Genomic DNA, 21,102 nt, shown 5'->3' with positions numbered 1-21,102 from the left:
TGGAGAGAACTGATAATACTGAGTCCTCCTATCCATGAACATAGACCCTCTGGAGAGAACTGATAATACTGAGTCCTCCTATCCATGAACATAGAATGCCGCTGCATTGATTTACAGCTTTGATTTCTTTCATCAGGTCTGGTGATTTCCTCACGCATACCCTGTACAGGTCTCTGGTCTAAGCTGTTTTTTGGTACTAATGTAAACAGTACTGGGTGTTGATTTCAAATTCCCTCTGCTTGTTGCTGGTACACAGGAAAGCAGCTGACGGTGTGTATGGCCCAAACCCTGCTCTCTCTCACCACTCATTATTCTTCAAGTTCTTTTGTTAGTTCTCAGAATTTTCTACATAGACGATCATGTCATCTGCAAACAAAGACATTTTTATTTCTTCCTTCCTTCATTCCCTCTTCTTGTCTTATTGCACTGTAGCTAGTACTTCCAGTATAACAGTGAATAGAGTGGTGAGTGGGACTCCTTGCCTCGTGCCTGATCTTAACAAGACAGCTTCTAGTTTCTTACTTAGTTTTAAGATGGAAATAGTTGACAAGTAATAAGAAATTAGCTGCTCTATGATAACAAAAAGAAAAATCTGCCCATTTGAACAGGACTGGTCACCAGAGCCCACGTGTGTCCAGCAGCTGCACACGTCTCCGGGGAGGCCACCCTCTGTTCTTATAGACTAGTCTTGGATTCGTGGGGGTTCTCAGAGAGCAACCTGTGGCTGCCCAAGTTCTTGGCTCCACTAGAAATCAGGTGGGCACAATCTCCAGGCCCCAGGGCCAACCCTGCTGCTCATTCAGGGTAGGAACACCTGAAGGAAGTCAGCTCTGCTGCTTACGGGCTGAGCCATCCTCCTTCAACTGTCCGGGATGCCGCCAAGTGGGCCTTTTCTAGGATACACGAGTCACCTTTTCCAGAAAAACCAGAACTGAGGAAACCTTCCCAGACATTCAGTGACTGATGTTCATGTTCAACAAACACAAAATACCCCCTACACTCAAATCAGAATTTTGAGCAAACACTACACAGAAAGGTAAGACTAGCCATGAAAGGTGTGAAGGAACAGTAAGCGCTCCTGCCTTCGGCCCTCACCCATCCAGCAGGCAAGGCTGAGCGCTCCTGACTTCCGCCCTCACCCACCCAGCAGGCACGGCTGAGCGCTCCTGCCTGCGGTCCTCACCCACCCAGCAGGCAAGGCTGAGCTGAGCCTGTGTGTGACGCCCTCAGGCCAGCAGGCCCTCCTTCTTCCAACAGCACACCTGTGCAGGGCCAGACTTATTCCACAGACTCCAAAAGAAGAGACCACGGCAGATGGACACAGACGCAAACACGAGATGCCCCCATCTTCTACTTCACCAGACACTGAAAAGATTTGTAGAAAGTAAAAACAATGCCATTCCTCTCACTGTCTTGTTTTGTGTTAGAAAATGCATTTTTCATAAATATATTTTGTTAAGTGATAATGAATTGTTTTTAATGAGATTATAAATATAATTATAAATAATAATTTAATTTTAATTTCCAAAGATGGTGAATACTGATAGATATGATTCCCCACAAATAAAAACTCTTTGTTTTCGGTAATTGTTTGTCATTAAAGGGGCCTGGACCAACAAGTGAGGACGATGCTGGTGCAGAGGAAGGCTCAGGAGGTGGGCAACATCCGGGACTCCTGCCCCCCAGCTCTCACGACGACGCTCAGGACAATTACCCACCAGCTCTGGCCGCCTCTCATGGCCACGTGTGGGAGTCTTGCGGCCACCTCTCATGCTGACGTGTGTGCATGTGTCCCAGGCCCAAGGGAAAAGTATACTCATGAAGGGAGCAATGGCCTCAGCAAAGAGCCCTGAATCTAAGCCTTTGGAGGTGAGTCCAGGGATCTCCATTTTCAGACTCTTTTCGCCATATAACTCATAAGCAGCCAGGCATTTGGGAAGCGTGGCCACGATCAGGACCGCGCAGCCCAACACTCTCCAGTCCTCTAAGGGATTCACTGCTGGCTTCTTTTCCCAAGCAGAGGGAAAGCTCCTTCGGGGCAGTGGTCACAGCCTTCCCTCTCCTACAGCCCCTACGTCCACTCCAAGCACAAGAAGACAAAACCAGGAAGCCGCACTTGCCCCATGCTGACCAACACTGTCTGTCACAGCCACGTCAATGCTGTTCCACAGACTCTGTGCAACTGTGTTTCTCAGCCACAGTATTAAAAAAAGGTCAGCATCAGAAGCCTCATGCCCTGAGGGAGCAATCTGTGATATCCGAGCTTGAAAAAGCATCGCCCTGATGAGAGGCAACATGGTGAGAGGGCAAAGGCTTAGGAGACAGTCAGCCCTGAGCTCACAAGCAGACTCCAGGCTGAGCGGCTCCACAACCTCGGGGAAACCGGGGCAAAGCGAGAGGCTCCCCGCCAGTGTGCAGGGTCGATGCCAGAGCAGGGGACACATATGGAGTGCCTGGTACCCACAGGGGCCTAGCAGTGGATGTTTCTTCGTTCCAACTCTCTTACCCAGTTTCCTAACAGGATCGAGAGACCCTCCCAGGTCCATGGCACCAACTCGAGCTCAGGATGCTGGCAACGCCAACACCCTCCCTCAGACCAAGTGCACTCACCTGCCCAAAGCCTGCCCCTTCCAGAGGCCCCTGTTCTCCACAGGCAGACCCTGAGCCAGCAGCACTCCTCGGTGGGGGCCCCGGCATCTGCCGGCATCTCCTCGGGGCTGAGCAGCGGAGGCCATGGTGAGAGGGCCTGAGACTGATTTTATGCTCTGCCAAACAAGGAAGGACTGGGTACTTCAACTGCCTGTGACATCGGAGCTGCTCTCCACACCTGCACACCAAGAATCCCAACTTGGGCATGGAAAGGAGCCGGCAGCGGCCAGCTTCAAGGCTAAGAAGGAAGCTCTTGGCTCAGAGCTTATGAAGTTCACGGAATATTACAGGGAAACTCAAGAAAGTGTTCATAAGAGGATGCTCCCAAGTCCACTGATGATGCCCTGGGCTCGGCAGTGCCAGGCATGAGAAAGGAGGCCTCGAGGACCCCACCTCAGTCTCCCCAGACAGCAGCTCCTGGCAGCCCTGGCCCTGCTCCAGGCTCCTCTGTGGGGTGTGGGCTGCTCTCCTCAAAACCAGCAAGGCAACAGAAGTTCACCAAAAGACTGAGGGACCAACCCCAGCCAGGGCCCTTCTCCCATCTCCCTATTCTCTTCCTGAAGCAACAACGAACCACATTCAAATCGTATTCATTTCCGTTTTTTCTCCAAATGTTTGAGGAAATCTAGACTCTACCACCACCATTTGGGGGCCAAGACAGACGTTTGCTTTCAAAGGACAGGACTGACCCAGTCACTGTCTTCTCAAACGCGTACGGCTTCCAGATGCCGTTTTCTGATTTGGGGAGCTGAAATCAGGCATCTTCTGCTCTCTTAACAGAAACGCCGCAGAGCAGCAGGTATGTTACTGGTCTGCTTGGCCCATGCGAGTGAGGGGCCCACATTGTCTCCTCCTTCCCTTCTGCAGCTTGCACACGCCACCTCTAGCCCCAGATGCACACAGGCTTGTGCCATGGCAGTGCCTGAAAACCTCAGCCAGGAAACAGGGAGCTTTCCCGGTGGTGCCAGGTCACCTCAAAGATGCCACCTCAGGCTCCCACACGGGCCAGATCCACAACCAGAACAGGAACTTCTCCAGAAAGGTCTCCTGACCAGCAGTTTCTGAACTGTGCTCCTCTAGCCCTGGAGGCTCCAAAGAGGGGGAGCCAAGCAGGAGGCAGAAGTATGGGGTAACTACGCGATGACCACACGACACTGGCCAGACAACACTGGCCATGACAGCAGCTGCCGTCCACAGAGTGTTTCTATGCCGACAGCGCAGGCCAGCCCACGATCCAAGCGCAGAGCCGTGAGTCCCAGGCCCTTCACCAGGGCTGCACCCACGCTGCGCTCTCACCACCACCGGGCAGCCCCTGAGACCGCGGGCTGAGACTGCTGTTACAAAGGGTTTCATGGGGGTGGGAGGAAACGCCAGCTTCTTTATAACTTGCTAAAGAGGGTGAGAGAATGCAGGTGTGCGTACAGGGTCCAAAGGGAAGGAGAAAGGAAGAGGACATATCTGCTGCCCCAGGGGACGCGCTCCCCAGCCACCGTCCTGGCTGCGGCAGCGCTCAGCAGGCAGGCAGCGGGGCTGTCACCTCTGCAGGTGCACTTAGTCCAGAGCCACTCAGCCTAATGAAGTGAGGCGTCCTCAGAACCACAGCAAGGCAGGCGCCAGACCAAGTGGCCTGGGGAGATAAGCACTTCAGCATGGAGAGGTTGAAAACAGATCCTATTGACAAAACAGAAGGAAAACCACATCAAGAGGTGGGGACTGGGGGCATGAAAGCCAGAGGCACACTTTCGGCTTGTTAGGAGAAGTCAGCCCAAGGGGAGGCAGTAGATGGGGCCTCCCCCGCTCTCAAGACCACGCCACCGCCATCGCCTGCAGCCCCTCACTCTGAGAACCCCATGCCCAGGGGCTGAGCAAGCACTGAGAGGAAGGCCAGCACTCCTCTGCCCACCCCCAGGCGGGCTGCATGTACCCTTCGAAGACACCCATTGAGGGTGGAACTGACCCCAATACAAACAAGAAAGGCTCAGGGGTCAAGTGAGCAGGACCCAGAGACAGGGACCACAGACCCCACTCCTGTGAACAACGCCGCCATTCCTGAGCACCTGCTTGATGTCAGAACTTCCGAAATCTTCAGTTCTCCACTCCTCTTGTAAAGCAAGAGTCCTGGGCCCGATTTTCCAGATGAAAAGCAGGAGAGACAAAGAGAACACCTCTCAGCTGGGGTCAACATGCATGGGAGAGGCCCAAGGTCCCCGCAGGACAGGCGGTCCTCCTCCTCAGCAGACACCCCGGCACCGAGCCCAGAGGCAAGGAGGATGAGCAGACTAGGCTGCCTCAGCCTCACCCTCCTACGTGGTTAGCCCACCCAGACAGGGCGAGGACTGTGAGGAGGGCCCAACCCCAGGAAGTGCCCCACACCATGGCCACAGCCTGAGCCCTGGCCGCCACAGGGAGCACATGGCCCAACCCCGAGCCAGCAGTGTACTCACAGCCATCCCATGGGACCACCCTCCCCGCACCCCCACCCCACCCTAGCTCACAGGACCACCCTCCCTCACAGGCTGCAGTCCAGGGCTTGCCAAGGTGGGGGAGCTGCCAGACCCAGGCTGCACCCTGAGATGCCCCCCACCCTCAGCAGTGAGGGTGACTCCCCCTGCCATGCCCCCAGGGCCACAGCCCTGAGCTCTGTGTCCTGCCTCTGGTCTCAGGAGGAACCAGGCACTACCCATGACCCGGCACGCTGAGAGTATGGAAAATACAACACCCATGCTGGGAGAAGCTGCCAGGGGCTGGGGCCAAAGGCAGACTGCTGAGAACTCCACGGCCACAGAGGATACCCGCCGCCCTCCTTCAAGGCTATGGGGGGAGGAAGCCAGGCCTTGGGAGACCCCGGTCCAGATGGCTCCAGCAGGAGCCAGTGTGAGGGGCTCTGCATCAAGAGGCCAGCTGCAGCTCGAACCGCACTTCCCCGACCCTCGAGGCTAAGGTTTTGTGGGCGATTTAGGCCTGAGATGATAAAAAATAATTTTATGCCTACAAATATTAAAAAGTAAGTAACAATAGAGATCAGAAAAATCTGTGCTCTAGGCTTCACTCCATCAGAGTAAAGTCTCTTTCCCTCGCGGGCCTCAGTTTCCCTGTTTTATGGTCTATTATCTGGACCCCCACAGTCCCTGCCCTGCTCCCCTGCAGCAGAGCACGCTACGGGCCAGGTGGCCAGGCTTCCAAAGCCCTCAACCACTCCCCAGCAGGACGTGCATCCCTCGGTGACCTGTGCTTGGCTCGAGATCACCCACAGCCTCCAAGCCCAGAGGGCCCCTGCAGACGCCTCTCCCAGGGCCTCCCACTCTTGTCAAGCCTTGTTGGCTTCCTCTGGGCCTTCCCCAGGCCAGTGTCCCAGAGGCAAAGGCTCAGCCACATTCGTCAGTACCTGAATGTAAAACAGTGACTCCAGCACCCCTCCAGCAGCCCCCGTCCGCCCCACACACGTTCTTACACAGGACCCTCAAAGGACCCTGAAGCTGAAGGGGGCTGGTGCCACCCTGCACCCCTCAGAATTGGACAGTGCACCAGGGCTGACTGGCCCTCCGAGGCCCTAGCTGCAGCCGCAGAGCCAGGAGCAAGAGGTCGACCAGGACAGGGACACCGAGTGACGGGGAGAAGGGAGAAAAGGAGCCTTAGCCACTTCCAAGATGAAGAGCTTCGTCTGCCTTAGACATTTCCTCCAGAAGAAGAGCCACGGGTGTGGGTGGGAGCTGGCCCTGCATCCCAGCACGAGGCCAGGCCCCCGCCAAGAAACCCCAAGGAGCAACCAGACCTCTGTGCCCAACCTCGGGTGGAAAACACCACTGCATGCCAGAAAGGGTGGCTCCATGGCCCTGGGACCCACCAGCTTCCAGAACAATCTCCTATGGCAACTGCCACAGAACTAAGCACTCAGGGAGTGATTGCATTTGGGATGAAATTTTTTTCTAGTGCTTGAATAAAAGGGGGAGTTTCACATTTCATCCACTTCCACATCCCTTAACAATAAAAACTTATTTAAAAATCCATGAATATGTAAATGCCATTTTAAATATGGAAATGCAAAACATGCAGGGAAACAGTCTGGGTGTGAAATATTAATGGCAGCTCATCTTGCTGAAAGAGGCAACACAAGCTGGCTGAAGCAGCAGGCGGAGGCGCCCCGGACAGACCCCAGAGCCCAGTGGCAGCGCACGCTGGACCCGGCCCAGCCATGGAGGAGCGTGTGCTCACCTTAAGGGCTCTGCCTGGGGAGGGAACAGGGTCAGACACCCACCTAGAGCAGGGCCGGCCTTGCCAAAGCCTGCCTGCATCCTACAGGGCCAGCCAGTGACCCCCGCGGGGGGCCCTCCAAGCCAGGCAGCCACTGCATGCTGGGGGGCACAGCCAGGACACCTGACCATGCCTGCTGATGACCCAGGCTTTCCCCTGGAGCCAGGATGGGCTGGACCCCCTCTCAGGAGAGATGGGGCTTGATCTCAGGCCCAGCAGTCAGCTGCACCCTGAAACATGATGGTGCCTCAGACAGGTCCCCAGACCACACTGTGGGGCCACAGAGAACCTGGCATTGGCAGGATGGGCACCTGGGATCTACATCCCCCAACCCAGGACTTCACTAGCTCTGATCAGGAAAGGACTGGAGGAACAAGAAGGCACCGCATGAGGCAGGAAGGCCCCGAGACAGACACCCGCTCACCCAGACATCTCCATGCCATGCCCCTCTTCTCTCTCTCCCTCTAATTGGCCACAAAATGTACAGGCCTAGTACCCACCCACCCCCGCTGAGGAGGCCCCACAAGGAGGTTCAAAGCCGAGCACAGAGGAGCGGGCGGCTGCACATGCCGCAAGCACCATCTCACGTCCAAGTCTGAGCACTGCAGGCAGGTGCCACAAAGACAGCCTGGGGAAGGCCCAGCCCCTCCACACGGCCTGGCTCCGGGGACAGGTGCCGCCAAGTCCTCTTTTCCTGCTAAAGTCCCAGTGGAGAAGAGAGGGGGACTGAGAACCAAAAGGACAGGCAGAGGCCACCAACCAGGCCAGGGTCGCCTGGGCAGCCATCACTGGCCTGCAGGTGGACCGCACAGCTGTGAGCACAGAATGGGCCTGCTCCCGTCACCTTGGGCAGCGCGCTTTGGGGCACCTGACTCACTGAGGGGCCCATGTTCAAGTGTGTGGTGCCTGACCCCAGGTGCAGGGATGTCCCTGACATTCCCCCAAAAACCTCCTCACTGGGCCTACCCTACAGACGGAAAACTGACTCACGAGACAGACGGCTTTCCAAAGGGCCCACGCTGACCAAACTAACCTGAGCAGCCTTCGCCGAAGAACAAGGCAGGCACGTGCCAGCGTCTACACCGAAACCACCACAGGGAAGCACATGCCATCAAGGGCCCCGTTCCAGATACAGACCAGGAGCCTCAAAGGCTGTCCCCTGGTGCAGGGCTGGGTCGGGGGCTGAGGCCTCTATGGTGCAGGTGCACTGCGTCCCAGGCGTGGTCCGGGGCTGCAGGAGACACTCTTGGGACCAGCCGCAGGTGGGAGGCACGAGGGGCCGAGGGACAGGAGCAGGATACAGACAGATCACGCAGCTTCTCTGCTGCTAGCCAGAGCACCCCTAGCTGCCACGGAGCCCATGGTAAAGGGCACAGTGCCACCCAGAGCTCCCAGCACGTGCCCCACCACAGCCCTGGACCAGACAGGCATGGCGGGTTGCCACCGTGGAACACGTGGAGACAGCCCGTTAGACTCAGGCTGATTCCACACCTCCTGCCAAAGCCCATTTACATCGAGTGGCACCAAAGCTGAACGGACGCAACAAGACCTCTGCCAGTATCACCCGCAACCCCAGGGGTCCCCTTGTACTGAGAGCAGGCGGTCAGGATGAGCATGAGACTTGCTGGGAACACATGGCTGAGGCCATGGTCAGTTCAAGGGCAGGCCAGAACCGGCCGTCCTGATGCACTCTCTCACCCACACCAATCCATGGCAAATTCCATCACCTTGACCTCCCAGACGCCGCCACTGCCTAACCCGTTCGATCATCACCACTGGCCATGCACAGGAGACATCCTGCCCCACGGAGCCCCCTGGAAAACTTACCCCCGCTATGCCCTAGGCTCCCAGAAATTGTACTTCCCCGTTACCTCAAAAAGTGACAGCAGGACACGGTGCCAGCGATGACAAGGACTAGCTAAAAACCCGCACCCTGAGCCAGCACTGTCCACAGGCTCCACACAGGCAACTGCACTGAGCCTCAAAACCCCTCACAGGAGTCACCATCACCAGAAAGACTCACTCGGAGAGCCACCCCGGGCAGAGCCAAATGCAAATACAGGCCCGGAGCCTGGACCAGCGGTGGCTTCTCCAGCGGGAGGCCCCTCAGGTGCAAGGGGGGAACAGCCCAGCCACCGTGGATCTCATGTACCTTGCTGGTCTCTGGATGGCTCAAGTGCACCATAATTCAAATGCCAAGTGACAAGGTGATAAGGCCTTGTTACATCCTTGAGAGGACGGCCTCACCTGGGACCAACAGCAGAAAAGACTCATAACTAGTAAACTGATCTTCACTCACTCTTGGGAGGCAACAGAAACCTGAGGCAGGAAGAGGCTCAGAAAAGTACCGTCTGTGACAGAAAACACAGTGATACCCACTCATCACACCCAATGCCTCTCGAGTCCCTTCTGCTTGACAAGGGCCTGCCTCCTCCTGACGCTGCCCAGGCCCAATGGCAGGAGCAGATGAAACAGGGCAGGCCCAGGCACCCGGAAGCACCACGCGGCTAGGTGCTCCAGGACATGCCAGCCTGGTGGTTTCAGGCCAAGGGTTCTTTTGCCTGGAGGCAGCAAAGTGGGATCTTCAAAACAAACTGCGGCAACCAGAGCCCGGGCTGGAGTGCACTGCTGGGAAAGCTGATGTTCGCAGGGTGCTGGCAGGGGAGGCCGGCACAGACCCCAATATGAAGAGCTCCATCTGCATCCATGCCCCTCAGGGCTCCCCTCTGTGCACCTCTCAGCCGGCTCTAACTTAAGTCAGCATCGAGGATACCTGAGGCTTCAAACAGGCAAAACAGCACCAGGCAGGATCCACGGCCCAGGGTCTCTGCTGAGGCAGAGAAGCAAGGCCAAAGGCCGAGGCGGCAGCCTCACGACGCGTCCCGCAGGGACCCAGGATCCACATGCAAACATCCCACAGAGTTCTGGAGACCCACGGGCCCGGACGCACGTCCTGCTTTCACCACCTCCCAGCTGTTTAACCCAGGACTCAAGTTCCTCCCCTGTAAAAGAGGGAATCATGAGAGCTTCTAGCTGGGAGAGCCTGTGAGGCTCAAGTGAGACGCTGCACATGAAGCACAGCACAGCGCATGGTGAGGGCAGATGTGGGATAAACACTGACTGCTCTCATCATCCCCATTGTCATTCATCATCATGATTACAGATGAGAAACCTGAACTCTGGAGCCCTCACAGGGTCCTGAGAGGCCCCGCTCCCGCCACCAGCCCTCTCCAAAGCATGGCCTTATTTCCGGCACAGCAGAGAAACTGCCAAGAGCACAGCCCCACGCCAGAGCTTCCCAGTCCTGTTCTTCAAGAGCCCTCAGAGCACGTCGGCCTGTTCCACTCCAGATCTGAAAAACGACAGCACGGTCACGGGCTGGGCCACAAAGGACTACAGCCTCCTGTCCCGGCTCTACCCACAGCAGAGCTGGGGACGGCAGAGCTGGGGACGCCAGGTAGCAGGGTGCCTGGGTCCCTAAAGGCCAAGAAGACTAAGAGGGCCTGAAAAGGGAAGGGAGGCTACAAGACAGCCCCGGGGCACCCTGTGTGAAGCGTGAGCAGAGGGCATACCAGACCCACCCACGGATTCTGAACTGCATGCCCTGTCCTCAGTCCCACAACCAGGAGGTGCATTCTCAGATTCAAAGAGCTAAAACCGCGGCTCCAGTGCAAACCACGCCAGGCTCCCCCGTACTGCCTTGAAACTCCTGCCCCAAGGAAAAGAGGACCAGGAGCTCTGACAGGCTCTGTTCACACCAGTGACCGATGACGCCCCATCTGTCCATGGCTAAAGGAAGGGAAAAACACACAGGAGGCAGAGTTTGGTGGTTCTGACCCAACTCCCAGGCTGAAATGCACTCAGGTACCCTGCCCTCCTAGAGCGCCTTATGGCCAGTGCCCTGTAAGCTGCCCCGCTGTCCACTGAGAGCCCTGCCTGCCCCGGCTCCAAAGCCAGCCCCGGACCCTTCGCCACAGCACCACATCCCGGGGACTGCCGAGAGCTGCTGCACCAGGCGTGTTATCAACATCATCCCGCTGAACCCTCAAGCGGCCCCACAGACACTCTCTGTTGTGAGACAGGAATTTCAGCGCAGCACCTGAGCACACCCGCATAAAGCTAACAAGCAGGCTCCTCGCAACCCTGGAAAGCAAAGTCCTGCACTGAGAGTTCCAGAAGCTTCTTGCCTCTACAAACTCCAGTCCCAAGACCAGGATGCAGCACAGGTGCCACCGCAGGGCTTCCAGCCTCCAGTCCTAAGAGCGCAGAAACATTCAGAAAGAAATTTCAGTCCCGCTCACAGCAGCGTTTGGAACTGTGCTTGACCAGTAAAAGGGGCCAACACCGTAGCTCGATGCTGGGAAAATTCCTTCTGGCTCCAGGCTGGTTGGTGGCCCAGTAGCTAACTCCGAGATACGGTGTCATTCTATCTTCCTCAAACGAGGCAGGGGATGGCTTCTGACTCGGCATCTGCTCACTGCCAGATGATCTGTTTCTTGCACCAGCTTTCACCACAAGTTCCCATCAGACCCTCCCTTGGCTGCCTTCCCTGCATCAGAACTCTTCTGGGTGGGAGAGTCCGGGCTCCTCCCTGAAACAGGCTGGAATGCTACTGCAGTAACTATGGAGAGAAACTGATGCAAACTTAAACAAAGGCAGCAACGGCAGGAACTCCGCAGAGAAGCCCGACCCACAGGACCTGCCGAGGTACCTGCTGGCTTCTGGCTTCACGGACGTGGACATGTGTCACACTGGTGAAAGGAACACCGAGTCACCAAGACAGCGACTGCGGGAAGGGCGCTCTGTTCCGCACATCAGATCAGCAGAGGAGGAGGTTACACAACGCCCGGGAAGTGAGACAAGACTGCGTGATACAGGCCGCTCACAGGCACGCTACGCTGGCTGATAGGCAACATTCATCTTCTAAAAGCCAAGCTCCTGAAAACAGGCACACGATTGACCCAGCCGTCACTTCAGAAGCTCGGCCTGAGGCACCAGCATTCCGAGATGCTGCCACACGAGCCACGCCAGCGGCACCATCACAGCAGCACTGCCCCAGAGAGGGAGCACCGGGCACTGGGCAGCGAGGAACAGGGCACTGCCCCGGAGGGGAGCACCAGGCACCGGGCTACCGAGGAACAGGGCACTGCCCTGGGGAGGGAGCACCGAGCACTGGGCAGCGAGGAACAGGGCACTGCCCCAGAGAGGGAGCACTGGTCACCGGGCTAGCGAGGAACAGGGCACTGCCCCGGAGAGGGAGCACCGGGCACTGGGCAGCGAGGAACAGGGCACTGCCCCAGAGAGGGAGCACTGGACACTGGGCAGCGAGGAACAGGGCACTGCCCCGGAGAGGCAGCACCAGGCACTGGGCAGCGAGGAACAGGGCACTGCCCCGGAGAGGGAGCACCGGGCACTGGGCAGCGAGGAACAGGGCACTGCCCCGGAGAGGCAGCACCGGGCACTGGGCAGCGAGGAACAGGGCACTGCCCTGGAGAGGGAGCACCCGGCACTGGGCAGCGAGGAACAGGGCACTGCCCTGGAGAGGGAGCACCGGGCACCGGGCTAGCAAGGAACAGGGCACTGCCCCAGAGAGGGAGCACCGGGCACTGGGCTAGTGAGGAACAGGGCACTGCCCCGGAGAGGGAGCACCGGGCACTGGGCAGTGAGGAACAGCATGCTGCCCCAGGAGAGGGAGCACCGGGCACCGGGCTAGCGAGGAACAGGGCACTGCCCTGGGAGAGGGAGCACCACGCACTGGGCTAGCGAGGAACAGGGCAGCAGAGCCGCACCCTGAGAAGCTCCTCAGATGGCAAAAACAGCGTTCACCACCAAGCAGAGATGGACACGGCCAACTTGGTACAAACCGCAGAGGAGAGCACGCGTCGCCACGAGCTCATGCCCACCACTCTGCACAGACAAGGGAAAATGCCCGGAAGCTGCCCTCATGACCCGTGACCTCAGCGGGACCAGGGCTCTTTCTTCAGTGACTACAAGCTACATTCAATGAGAAACAAACAAAAGTGACTTTAAACTGAGGCCCGCCTGGCAAAGCCCTCAGGGATCTGGGCCACCGTGGCCTCACATCTTCTGCCATGCCGTCTCCTTCACGCTCATCTGAATTTCTGTCCAACTGCCTGTAAGAGACTTGTAGAAATGTGCTCAGCTGTTCAACCGTGCAAGGCTCCCTGACCCCGCCATGGCAGGCCACGACAAACACAGTGTCCCGCCACCTAAGAGAGCAGCAGCCCAGGGGACAGGCCAGAACTCAAGCACCGAGGCCACGACTGGACTCATCCACACCTCAGTGGCCACCGCCAGTGCCGCCTGTCCTAGGGTATGTCTCCTTCCTGGGCCTTGGAAGTGCACAAAAGGGCCAGGCACTCAGTGTCACCAGGCCCCAGAAAGCCTTGGTCGGAAAGTGTCCACCCACCAGCAAGCAGCAACACTGAGACCCGGGGACGGTTAGTGCCCAGGCATGGCTCAGGAGGCTCAGACCTGACAGCAACCCAGTCGTTACTGCCAGTACCTCTCGGTTCACAGAGATGAAGAGACGACCAGGTGCCTGCCCAAGTCACATGACCAGCAAGGAGCAGACCAGCCGCCCCCCAGGCCCTGCAGGCAAGAGGGACCGGGAACTCCAGCCTCACGCCCAGAGGCCTCCCGCGCCTCTCCACTGCCCCATCTCAGGGAAGCGTCTCCAGCGCTCCTGGCAGTGGGTGGCAGGGGTGTGACCAGCTCCATCTGAAGCCTGCACCCTGGCTGAAGAAGCCCACACAGGGCAGTAAGCCACAGGTGGGACGGAAGCCAGCACACCGACACACACATGAAACCCAGCTGGGAAACACCTATGAGAACCCAGGATTTCAGGGCAGCTTCTCCCTTTGGCCTCCCAGACCGGAGCAGTACTAAGGACCTCGTCTCAACCCCAAGATCCCATTTCACAGAAGAGGACGGAGCACCAAGCGCTTCCATGGGGGTGCCCCAAGACTCATCCTTCCCCAGGGCAGGCGCTCCAGCTCTCAGAGGGAGCCCACAGGTCCTGAGAGGCCAGCCACGGCTGGGATTGTGAGGACCACCTGCCCACTGTAGAGGCTGCTCCCTGAGGCAGAGACCCCCTTCCCAAACCAATTCCCCCACGGGCTCAATCCACATCTGTGACCACGGCGAAGGCAGCACAGACAGCCAGCAGATGGGAACGTTCCCTTCCGTGTGGCACTGGACACAGAGATGGGCCTGCTGCTGCTGTTAAGACAAATAATTTCAGGAAGCACCTCCCTCTTTGGTGGGAGAAAAGTATAGCCAAGTTTCCTTTCCTTTAATAGTTCATTCTGTTTCATTTCCAAAGTAAAATGATGAGGATCGCCTGGTAAAATGTGAAAGCTTTAACTTCAAATCACTTTTAATGCCTGCTTCATCTGACAGTGGCTTTGAAAGCAAAAGGCAATCTTTATCATTTGAGGTTTTTCAGTAAATTGATATGATTATGTCCAACACACCCAGATGCTTCGAAAAGCCAATTTTCAAAGTGACATCAGCCCCCAAAATAAGAAACCTCCTTCTGGCTATTAATAAATTATTAAAACACTCTCTCCACAGGAGGACGAGGCTGAGCTTGATCATCAACAGCAAACAGGTGGGCTTCAGGCCCTCCACACAGACCCACGGCCTGGTGAGCTGTGCAGGGCACAGAGCTCCCCTGCGGCCCCGTTGCACGGCCCTTCCCTCCGCCCCACTGCCCACCAGGCCCATGGGTTCCACCGGACGGGGCTCAGTCCCCCATGGTAACTCCATCTTCTGGTCAGGGGAAGGCATAAGACCCCTTTTTAGCCAAGGAGGCATAAGGGGCACTTGCTGGCAGTGGGGGTCCTAGGAAAGGCTTCCTTGTGCAGAAAGATCCAAGAAAGAGGCTTCTCCTTTTTGCCTCTGTGTGTGATGTCAGAGGTATGGCCCCTCACAGCCACGAGTGAAACCAGAGAAGAGCCGGGGTGTGGGATAAGAAGAAACACATGTCTGATTGTCATCCCAGGTTCCCTGAAGCCCTTGGGATTTCCTGAGTGACGGGCATGTCTCTTGCTATTCATAGTTAGCCGCTTCCAATCACACCTGCATTCACGCTGACAAGAAGACTCAGGGTGGGCCCGCTAGTGATGGACGGGCTGGTTCCCAAGACCACATGAGGCCCCACCCTGCTGGGAAGACGAGAACCCTCCTGATCCAAGGAGGGACCCCACAACAGGAGGCGAACTCCTAGACCCCATGGCAGTTTAGCACATTGTCAGAATGACAGACAGTGGTGCCTCAGCTGAGGCTCACAGCACATGGTGGAAACATGGGGCAAACCCTTCCCTCAAATCCCTGCTGCCTCTTCCCATCCCAGACCAGGGCCACCCACACGGTGAAGCACCGCCGTGCCCCGAGAGCCAGGGGGCACACACTCTCACTCGCCCCAGCTCTCCAAAGCAAACACATCCCACAAGCGCCCTGGGCGGCCGGGTCTACCTGCTGGTGACAGCGCTGTTCTTGTCCTTCAAGGCAAGCTCCCTCTGCTGCAGCTCAACCACGAATCTGGAAAGGTCTTCTGGAGTCCTGCAGGATAAAGAAGGCACACTCAGTTCCAGCTGTCCCCCAGAGTAAACCTGATTCTGCACACCAAACACGGCCAAAAGGAACCTCTGTAGCTGCTGCTCTGGGACCCAGGATGTGCGGACTCTGCGGACCCGGGTCCAGGGCAGCACGCACTCACTACGACAGGGGTCAGCGACAGCCCCCACCCTATGCAATGTCGGGGAGACGGCCTTAGTAAGCCCCGATTTTATTTCACCTGTAGAAACAGAGACACTACCTAACAGTGTCGCTCTTCAGAGGAAATGAAATCATGTTTAAAAAGCACCCACCAGGCACCTGGCACAGAGGAGGTGCTCAGCGAGTTTTAGAGTTTTAGGTTCCTTTCCTCACCTCTTCAGAAGACCCACACATAACAACAAGAGGAAAATCAGCGATCCCCAGGTGTAGCGCTTCCTACTTTCCAGAACGATTGCAGATTGTCTCAGCGAATGCCCGAGGAACCCTGTTGTTCACCGTTTCCATTTTTTAAATGAGGAAACTCAGACTCCAACGTGAAACAGCCACTTCAAAGTTCAACGTGCACCGCGATGATGAGCAGCGGCCTGAGCCATGTCTTCTAACTCAGCGCTGGGACTCCGGAGCACGCAGCAAGGATCTGAGCCGGGCACGCAGTTACGCCAGTGGTGTGTGAGCGTTCCCAGCCTCACAACCTGGGGCACAAAGCCAAGGCTCCCTGGCTAGACTGAGCAAGTGGCATGTGAGCCCGGGCCCAAGGCCCCATCCTCGTTCTTCTCTTCACCTGTCATGGACCAAGCGCAGGTCCACACAGAAAGCAGGTGCCGGGCAACGCTGTCACAGCCCCGCCCAGCCCCACTCAAGGAGCTGGTACTGCACCACTGAATGAGCAACGGGGACCCCGACATTGGCCAACGAGGCTACCTGCACCCCTGGAAGGAGAGGTCCCAGTCACTCTGTCAGCCAGGCCCCCAGAGCAGCCTCGGGTGGATCCTGGGCACACCCTCCCAGCAGCTTGCCAGGGAACTCCTCTCTGCGAGTCAGCCAGAGCCACGCAGAGGCACACTGCAACCACGGACCCCTAACAGAAGCCATCCTGTTGACTAAAACGCGCACGCTGCAAACCTCAAGCGCTGGGCCTGGCCCTCTGCCCTGAGACAGCCACTGACGTTTCCTGTCACTTAGCACCCTGCCCATGGGGCCCCGAAACCCTGCATCAGCTCATCCAGTGCTCACACAGCCCCTCCCCTGGGCTTCCAGCGCCCAGCTCCTCCTCCAAACACAGAGGAAGAGCCACTTCCTTATAAAGCCTCTGGCCACCCCCGCGCCCCTCACCATCCCATGCCTGTTTTGCAGGACATGGAGGACAACTGGAGCCCGCCTTGCTCAGCATTAGTTTCGAATTTCTGGGGCATCTTCCATCTCCGGAACGAAGCTACCAAGAGCCTGTGAGCAGATGTCCTGCAGCCTGGCCCAGGCCCTGAGCCCTCACACACACCCAAGGACAGTCCTAAGCCCTCCCTCTGACCACAGCCTCTTCACAGAGAGTACACCATGGCCTTCTCTCTTCCAGGTCCCCTCAGAGAGGTCTCCTCTGCCCACCCAAGGAACAGGCCCCTTGCTGGGCGTCTAGTGGGGATAGCGATGGGTGCAGAAGGAGTAGCTGGCACCAGGGAGACCCCATCTGTCCTCCCACACACAGGTAAACCGGGGTTAGAAAGCAGCTCCGTGGAAAAACCACTTATGACTGAAAGGTCTTGGAAGAGAAACTGAACTCTATGAGGAAGATGAAAGGTGGAGCTGACCTTGAACGCCGTTACCATTCTCTCCAGAGTTTCCCAAAGCTTCCAACCTCAGGGAGTTAAAAATATCAGTACAAGGCCGGGCGCGGTGGCTCAAGCCTGTAATCCCAGCACTTTGGGAGGCCGAGACGGGCGGATCACGAGGTCAGGAGATCGAGACCATCCTGGCTAACACGGTGAAACCCTGTCTCTACTAAAAATACAAAAAAATTAGCCGGGCGTGGTGGCGGCGCCTGTAGTCCCAGCTACTTGGGAGGCTGAGGCAGGAGAATGGCGGGAACCCGGGAGGCGGAGCTTGCAGTGAGCCGAGATCGCGCCACTGCACTCCAGCCTGGGCGACAGAGCAAGACTCCGCCTCAAAAAAAAAAAAAAAAAAAAATCAGTACAAAAGTATGGGTACAAGGCCGGGCGCGGTGGCTCAAGCCTGTAATCCCAGCACTCCGGGAGGCCGAGATGGGCGGATCACGAGGTCAGGAGATCGATACCATCCTGGCTAACACGGTGAAACCCCATCTCTACTAAAAATATAAAAAACTAGGCCGGGCGCAGTGGCTCACGCCTGTAATCCCAGCACTTTGGGAGGCCGAGACGGGTGGATCACAAGGTCAGGAGATCGAGACCATCCTGCCTAACACGGTGAAACCCCGTCTCTACTAAAAATACAAAAAAATTAGCCGGGCGAGGTGGCAGCGCCTGTAGTCCCAGCTACTTGGGAGGCTGAGGCAGGAAAATGGCGGGAACCTGGGAGGCGGAGCCTGCAGTGAGCTGAGATCCTGCCATCACTCCAGCCTGGGCGACAGAGCGAGACTCTGTCTCAAAAAAAAAAAAATACAAAAAACTAGCCGGGCGAGGTGGCGTGCACCTGTAGTCCCAGCTACTCGGGAGGCTGAGGCAGGAGAATGGTGTAAACCCGGGAGGCGGAGCTTGCAGTGAGCCGAGATCCGGTCACTGGGCTCCAACCTGGGTGACAGGGCAAGACTCTGTCTCAAAAAAAAAAAAAAAAAAAAAAGTAAGGAAACCTTTCCAAGCCAAGAGATATTTTTTCTGAAACATTTGAATGAGATATTTAAGTTGTTTTGCATTAGTCAAAGGGCCTGTAAATTTTCACTAACTCGGTGGGAATAATTTATTTACAAATAAATAAAAATCGCGTATGTCCACATCTGCAGTGGTGCCCCCCAGCCCCTGTGCCCAGAACCAGCAGCAGGTAGAGTGGTCACAGGCGGCAGGCTACAGACTCCGCCTACACAGCCAAGATCACCCGCCTCACACCTCTCAGGTCCCCATCACTGGACCTGAAACAGCAGGAGGCCAGTGGAGAGGCATCTGTCAGGCAGGACCAGGCCCCAGGGTTCTCCCAGCTGGGATGGCTCTCTCTCACCAGAGGGCACACTGCCTGCTATCTCCCTCTGTGGGGAAGCCTCCCTGCAGCCTACAGAGCAGGAGGCAGAGCCGGGAGCATCCGACACCGATTTAGAAACAAGCTTCTTGCCCCAAAGCACGAACCCACTCAGCAAAGCTGGGAGCTGGGTAAGATCTCGGAGGGCCAGGCTCTGCTAACCACGCTCTGCAATTCCCAGTGACGCCAAGACCATGATAAATACAACCATTTAGCAATGAGGGAGAAATGGGACAGGTTCAAACAAACTGGAAAGTGAGAGTGACACAGCCCTCTTCTGAAGTGCTGGGCTCCCACAGATGGCGCACTAGGCAGTCCCCTACGACACCCAGGAAGGCTTCTGTCTCATGTCATTGGGGTCAACGCCTCATTCTGGCATGGATGGGCCACATCAGAAACCTGAGTACTCTGAAGCCCGGGGGCATCCATCTCAACCACCCAGGGAGCAGGCTGGCTCCACATTCCCACAGACTCCGCAAGAGGCTGCTTCCGGGTGGCTCCTCCTGCCTGAGGGGGTGTGTCCTGGGGCTGGTCCTGCCCCAGGCAGGAACAGAGAGCTCGGCTTGTCCTGAGGAAGAAGGCTGGCGCCTCCGGCGGATGGCCCCACACAGACCCCAGCCCTCAAGAGCACTGACACGTGATGGGCTCTCAGCCTGGATACTCGCTGGCCACATCCCTAGGCCCCCAGATCCCTGGTGCCGCCTCTCAGTCCCCATGCGACCAGGCCCCTATCACAGGGAGGACTGAAGCTGCAGGGCTTGCTATTCCAGAGCCCTCCAACCACAGGGGTGGTGTGCCCAACACCTCCCATGGGCAGAAGCCGCTGGAGGGCACAGGGGCACCAGGAGGAATTCCTCCCTTCACAGCCTCTTGCACTGAAAAACCCGCAGTCACTACTTTGGCTAAACCAAGCCTCGTGAGCCCTGTCTGGCCATTCTTGCTCATGACCAGGGTTCAGCTTCCACTCAAAAGCACAAGCACAGTGAGCTCGATGACAGTGTTCAAGAACGTCACATGGGACCAGTCTACTCTACTTGAAGAGACAGAGGGAAGGCCAGGAAATCCTTAAAGGAAAAGGAGATGGACCCGCGGGAGAAAACCTGGGTCTCAGCCCCAGCCCTGACCCCTCCAGGCTGAACCCCCTACCTGCTTCGCTGGGCTTCCTAAGGCTCATTTCCAAAACCCCAGGGCACAGGCATAGTGCACTGTTACCTGACAACCCCTGCACTGTTAACTTGATGGACGTGGAAGGAACAGGGAGGATGTTTTAAGGGTGTGCAATCCAAGCCCATTTTCATACTGGCATTGCGAGGCCAGGAGAGGGCATGCACCCTGGAGGCGGTGTCTGGATGTCGCCGTGGACATGAGGAGAACACGCTTCAAGTACAATCATCAACCAACACGTTAAAAGTATACCCTTGGTTCGGCAGTGTCATCAAAAGAAAATGTGCTCCCCATATACAAACACCAACTGGAGATCGATTACAGGCTAAAACCTCAGACCCGAAAATATAAAATTACTAAAGAAAACAAGGAAAACACTCATTGGTCTAGGCAAAGATTTTATAGCTAAGACCTCAAAAGCACAGGCAACAAAAACAAAAATAGACAAACAGGACTATATCAAAGTAATAAGCTTCTGCCCATCCAAGAAAACAAGAGACTGAAGAGACAGCCTCCTGAATGCGGGAAAATATCTGTCAACTGTTCGGCCAGTAAGGGACTAACATCCAAAATACAACTCAAAAAGAACTCAAATAACAACAATTGAAAAACGTAAATAGTCCCATGAAAAAGTAGGCAAAGGACACATTTCTCAAAGGACGACATGCAAATGGCCAACAGGTGTATGAAAAAATGCTCAACATCACTAATCATCAGGGAAATGTAAATCAAAACCACAATGAGATACCACCTTACCCCAGCTTCAAATGGCTATGAAAAAGACCAAACACACACACAGATGCTGGTGAGGATGCAGAGGAACGGGAACTCTCAGCTGCTGTTGGAGGGAATGTAAATTAGTACCACCACTATGGAACCCAGAATGGAGATTTCTCAAAAAGCTGAAAACAGAACGACACCCTATGATCCAGCAATCCCACAACGGGGTATTTACTCAAAGGAAATCACTGTATCAAAAAGATACCTGCACTCCCGTGTTTATCGCAGCAAAGACGGCAACGATGCGGAATTAACCTGTGACCAGTGACAGAGGAATGGATAAAGAAATGCGGATGTGCACACAATGGAATGCCATTCGACCAAAAGAAACAACAAGAGCTATGGGCGCGGTGGCTCACGCCTGTAATCCCAGCACTCTGGGAGGCCGAGGAGGGTGGATCACCTGAGGTCAGGAGTTCAAGACCAGCCTGGCCAACATGGTGAAACCCCATCTCTACTAAAAATACAAAAATTAGC

At 56.4% G+C, this 21,102-nt stretch overlaps 1 protein-coding gene across 1 annotated transcript in view; it reads right to left on the bottom strand.

Moving 5' to 3' along the window:
* LOC105537850 (mitotic spindle assembly checkpoint protein MAD1) overlaps positions 1 to 21,102 on the bottom strand; it is a 399,899-nt gene that overhangs the window by 340,273 nt on the left and 38,524 nt on the right. The window contains exon 2 of the mRNA XM_011977540.1: positions 15,400 to 15,486. Within this exon, the coding sequence (XP_011832930.1) occupies positions 15,400 to 15,486 (87 nt within the window). The remainder of the gene's footprint in view (positions 1 to 15,399; positions 15,487 to 21,102) is intronic.

The sequence above is a fragment of the Mandrillus leucophaeus genome, unplaced genomic scaffold (assembly GCF_000951045.1).
Source record: "Mandrillus leucophaeus isolate KB7577 unplaced genomic scaffold, Mleu.le_1.0 Scaffold180, whole genome shotgun sequence".
Taxonomy (NCBI): Eukaryota; Metazoa; Chordata; class Mammalia; order Primates; family Cercopithecidae; genus Mandrillus; species Mandrillus leucophaeus.
This window is presented reverse-complemented; position numbering and strand designations above follow the sequence as displayed.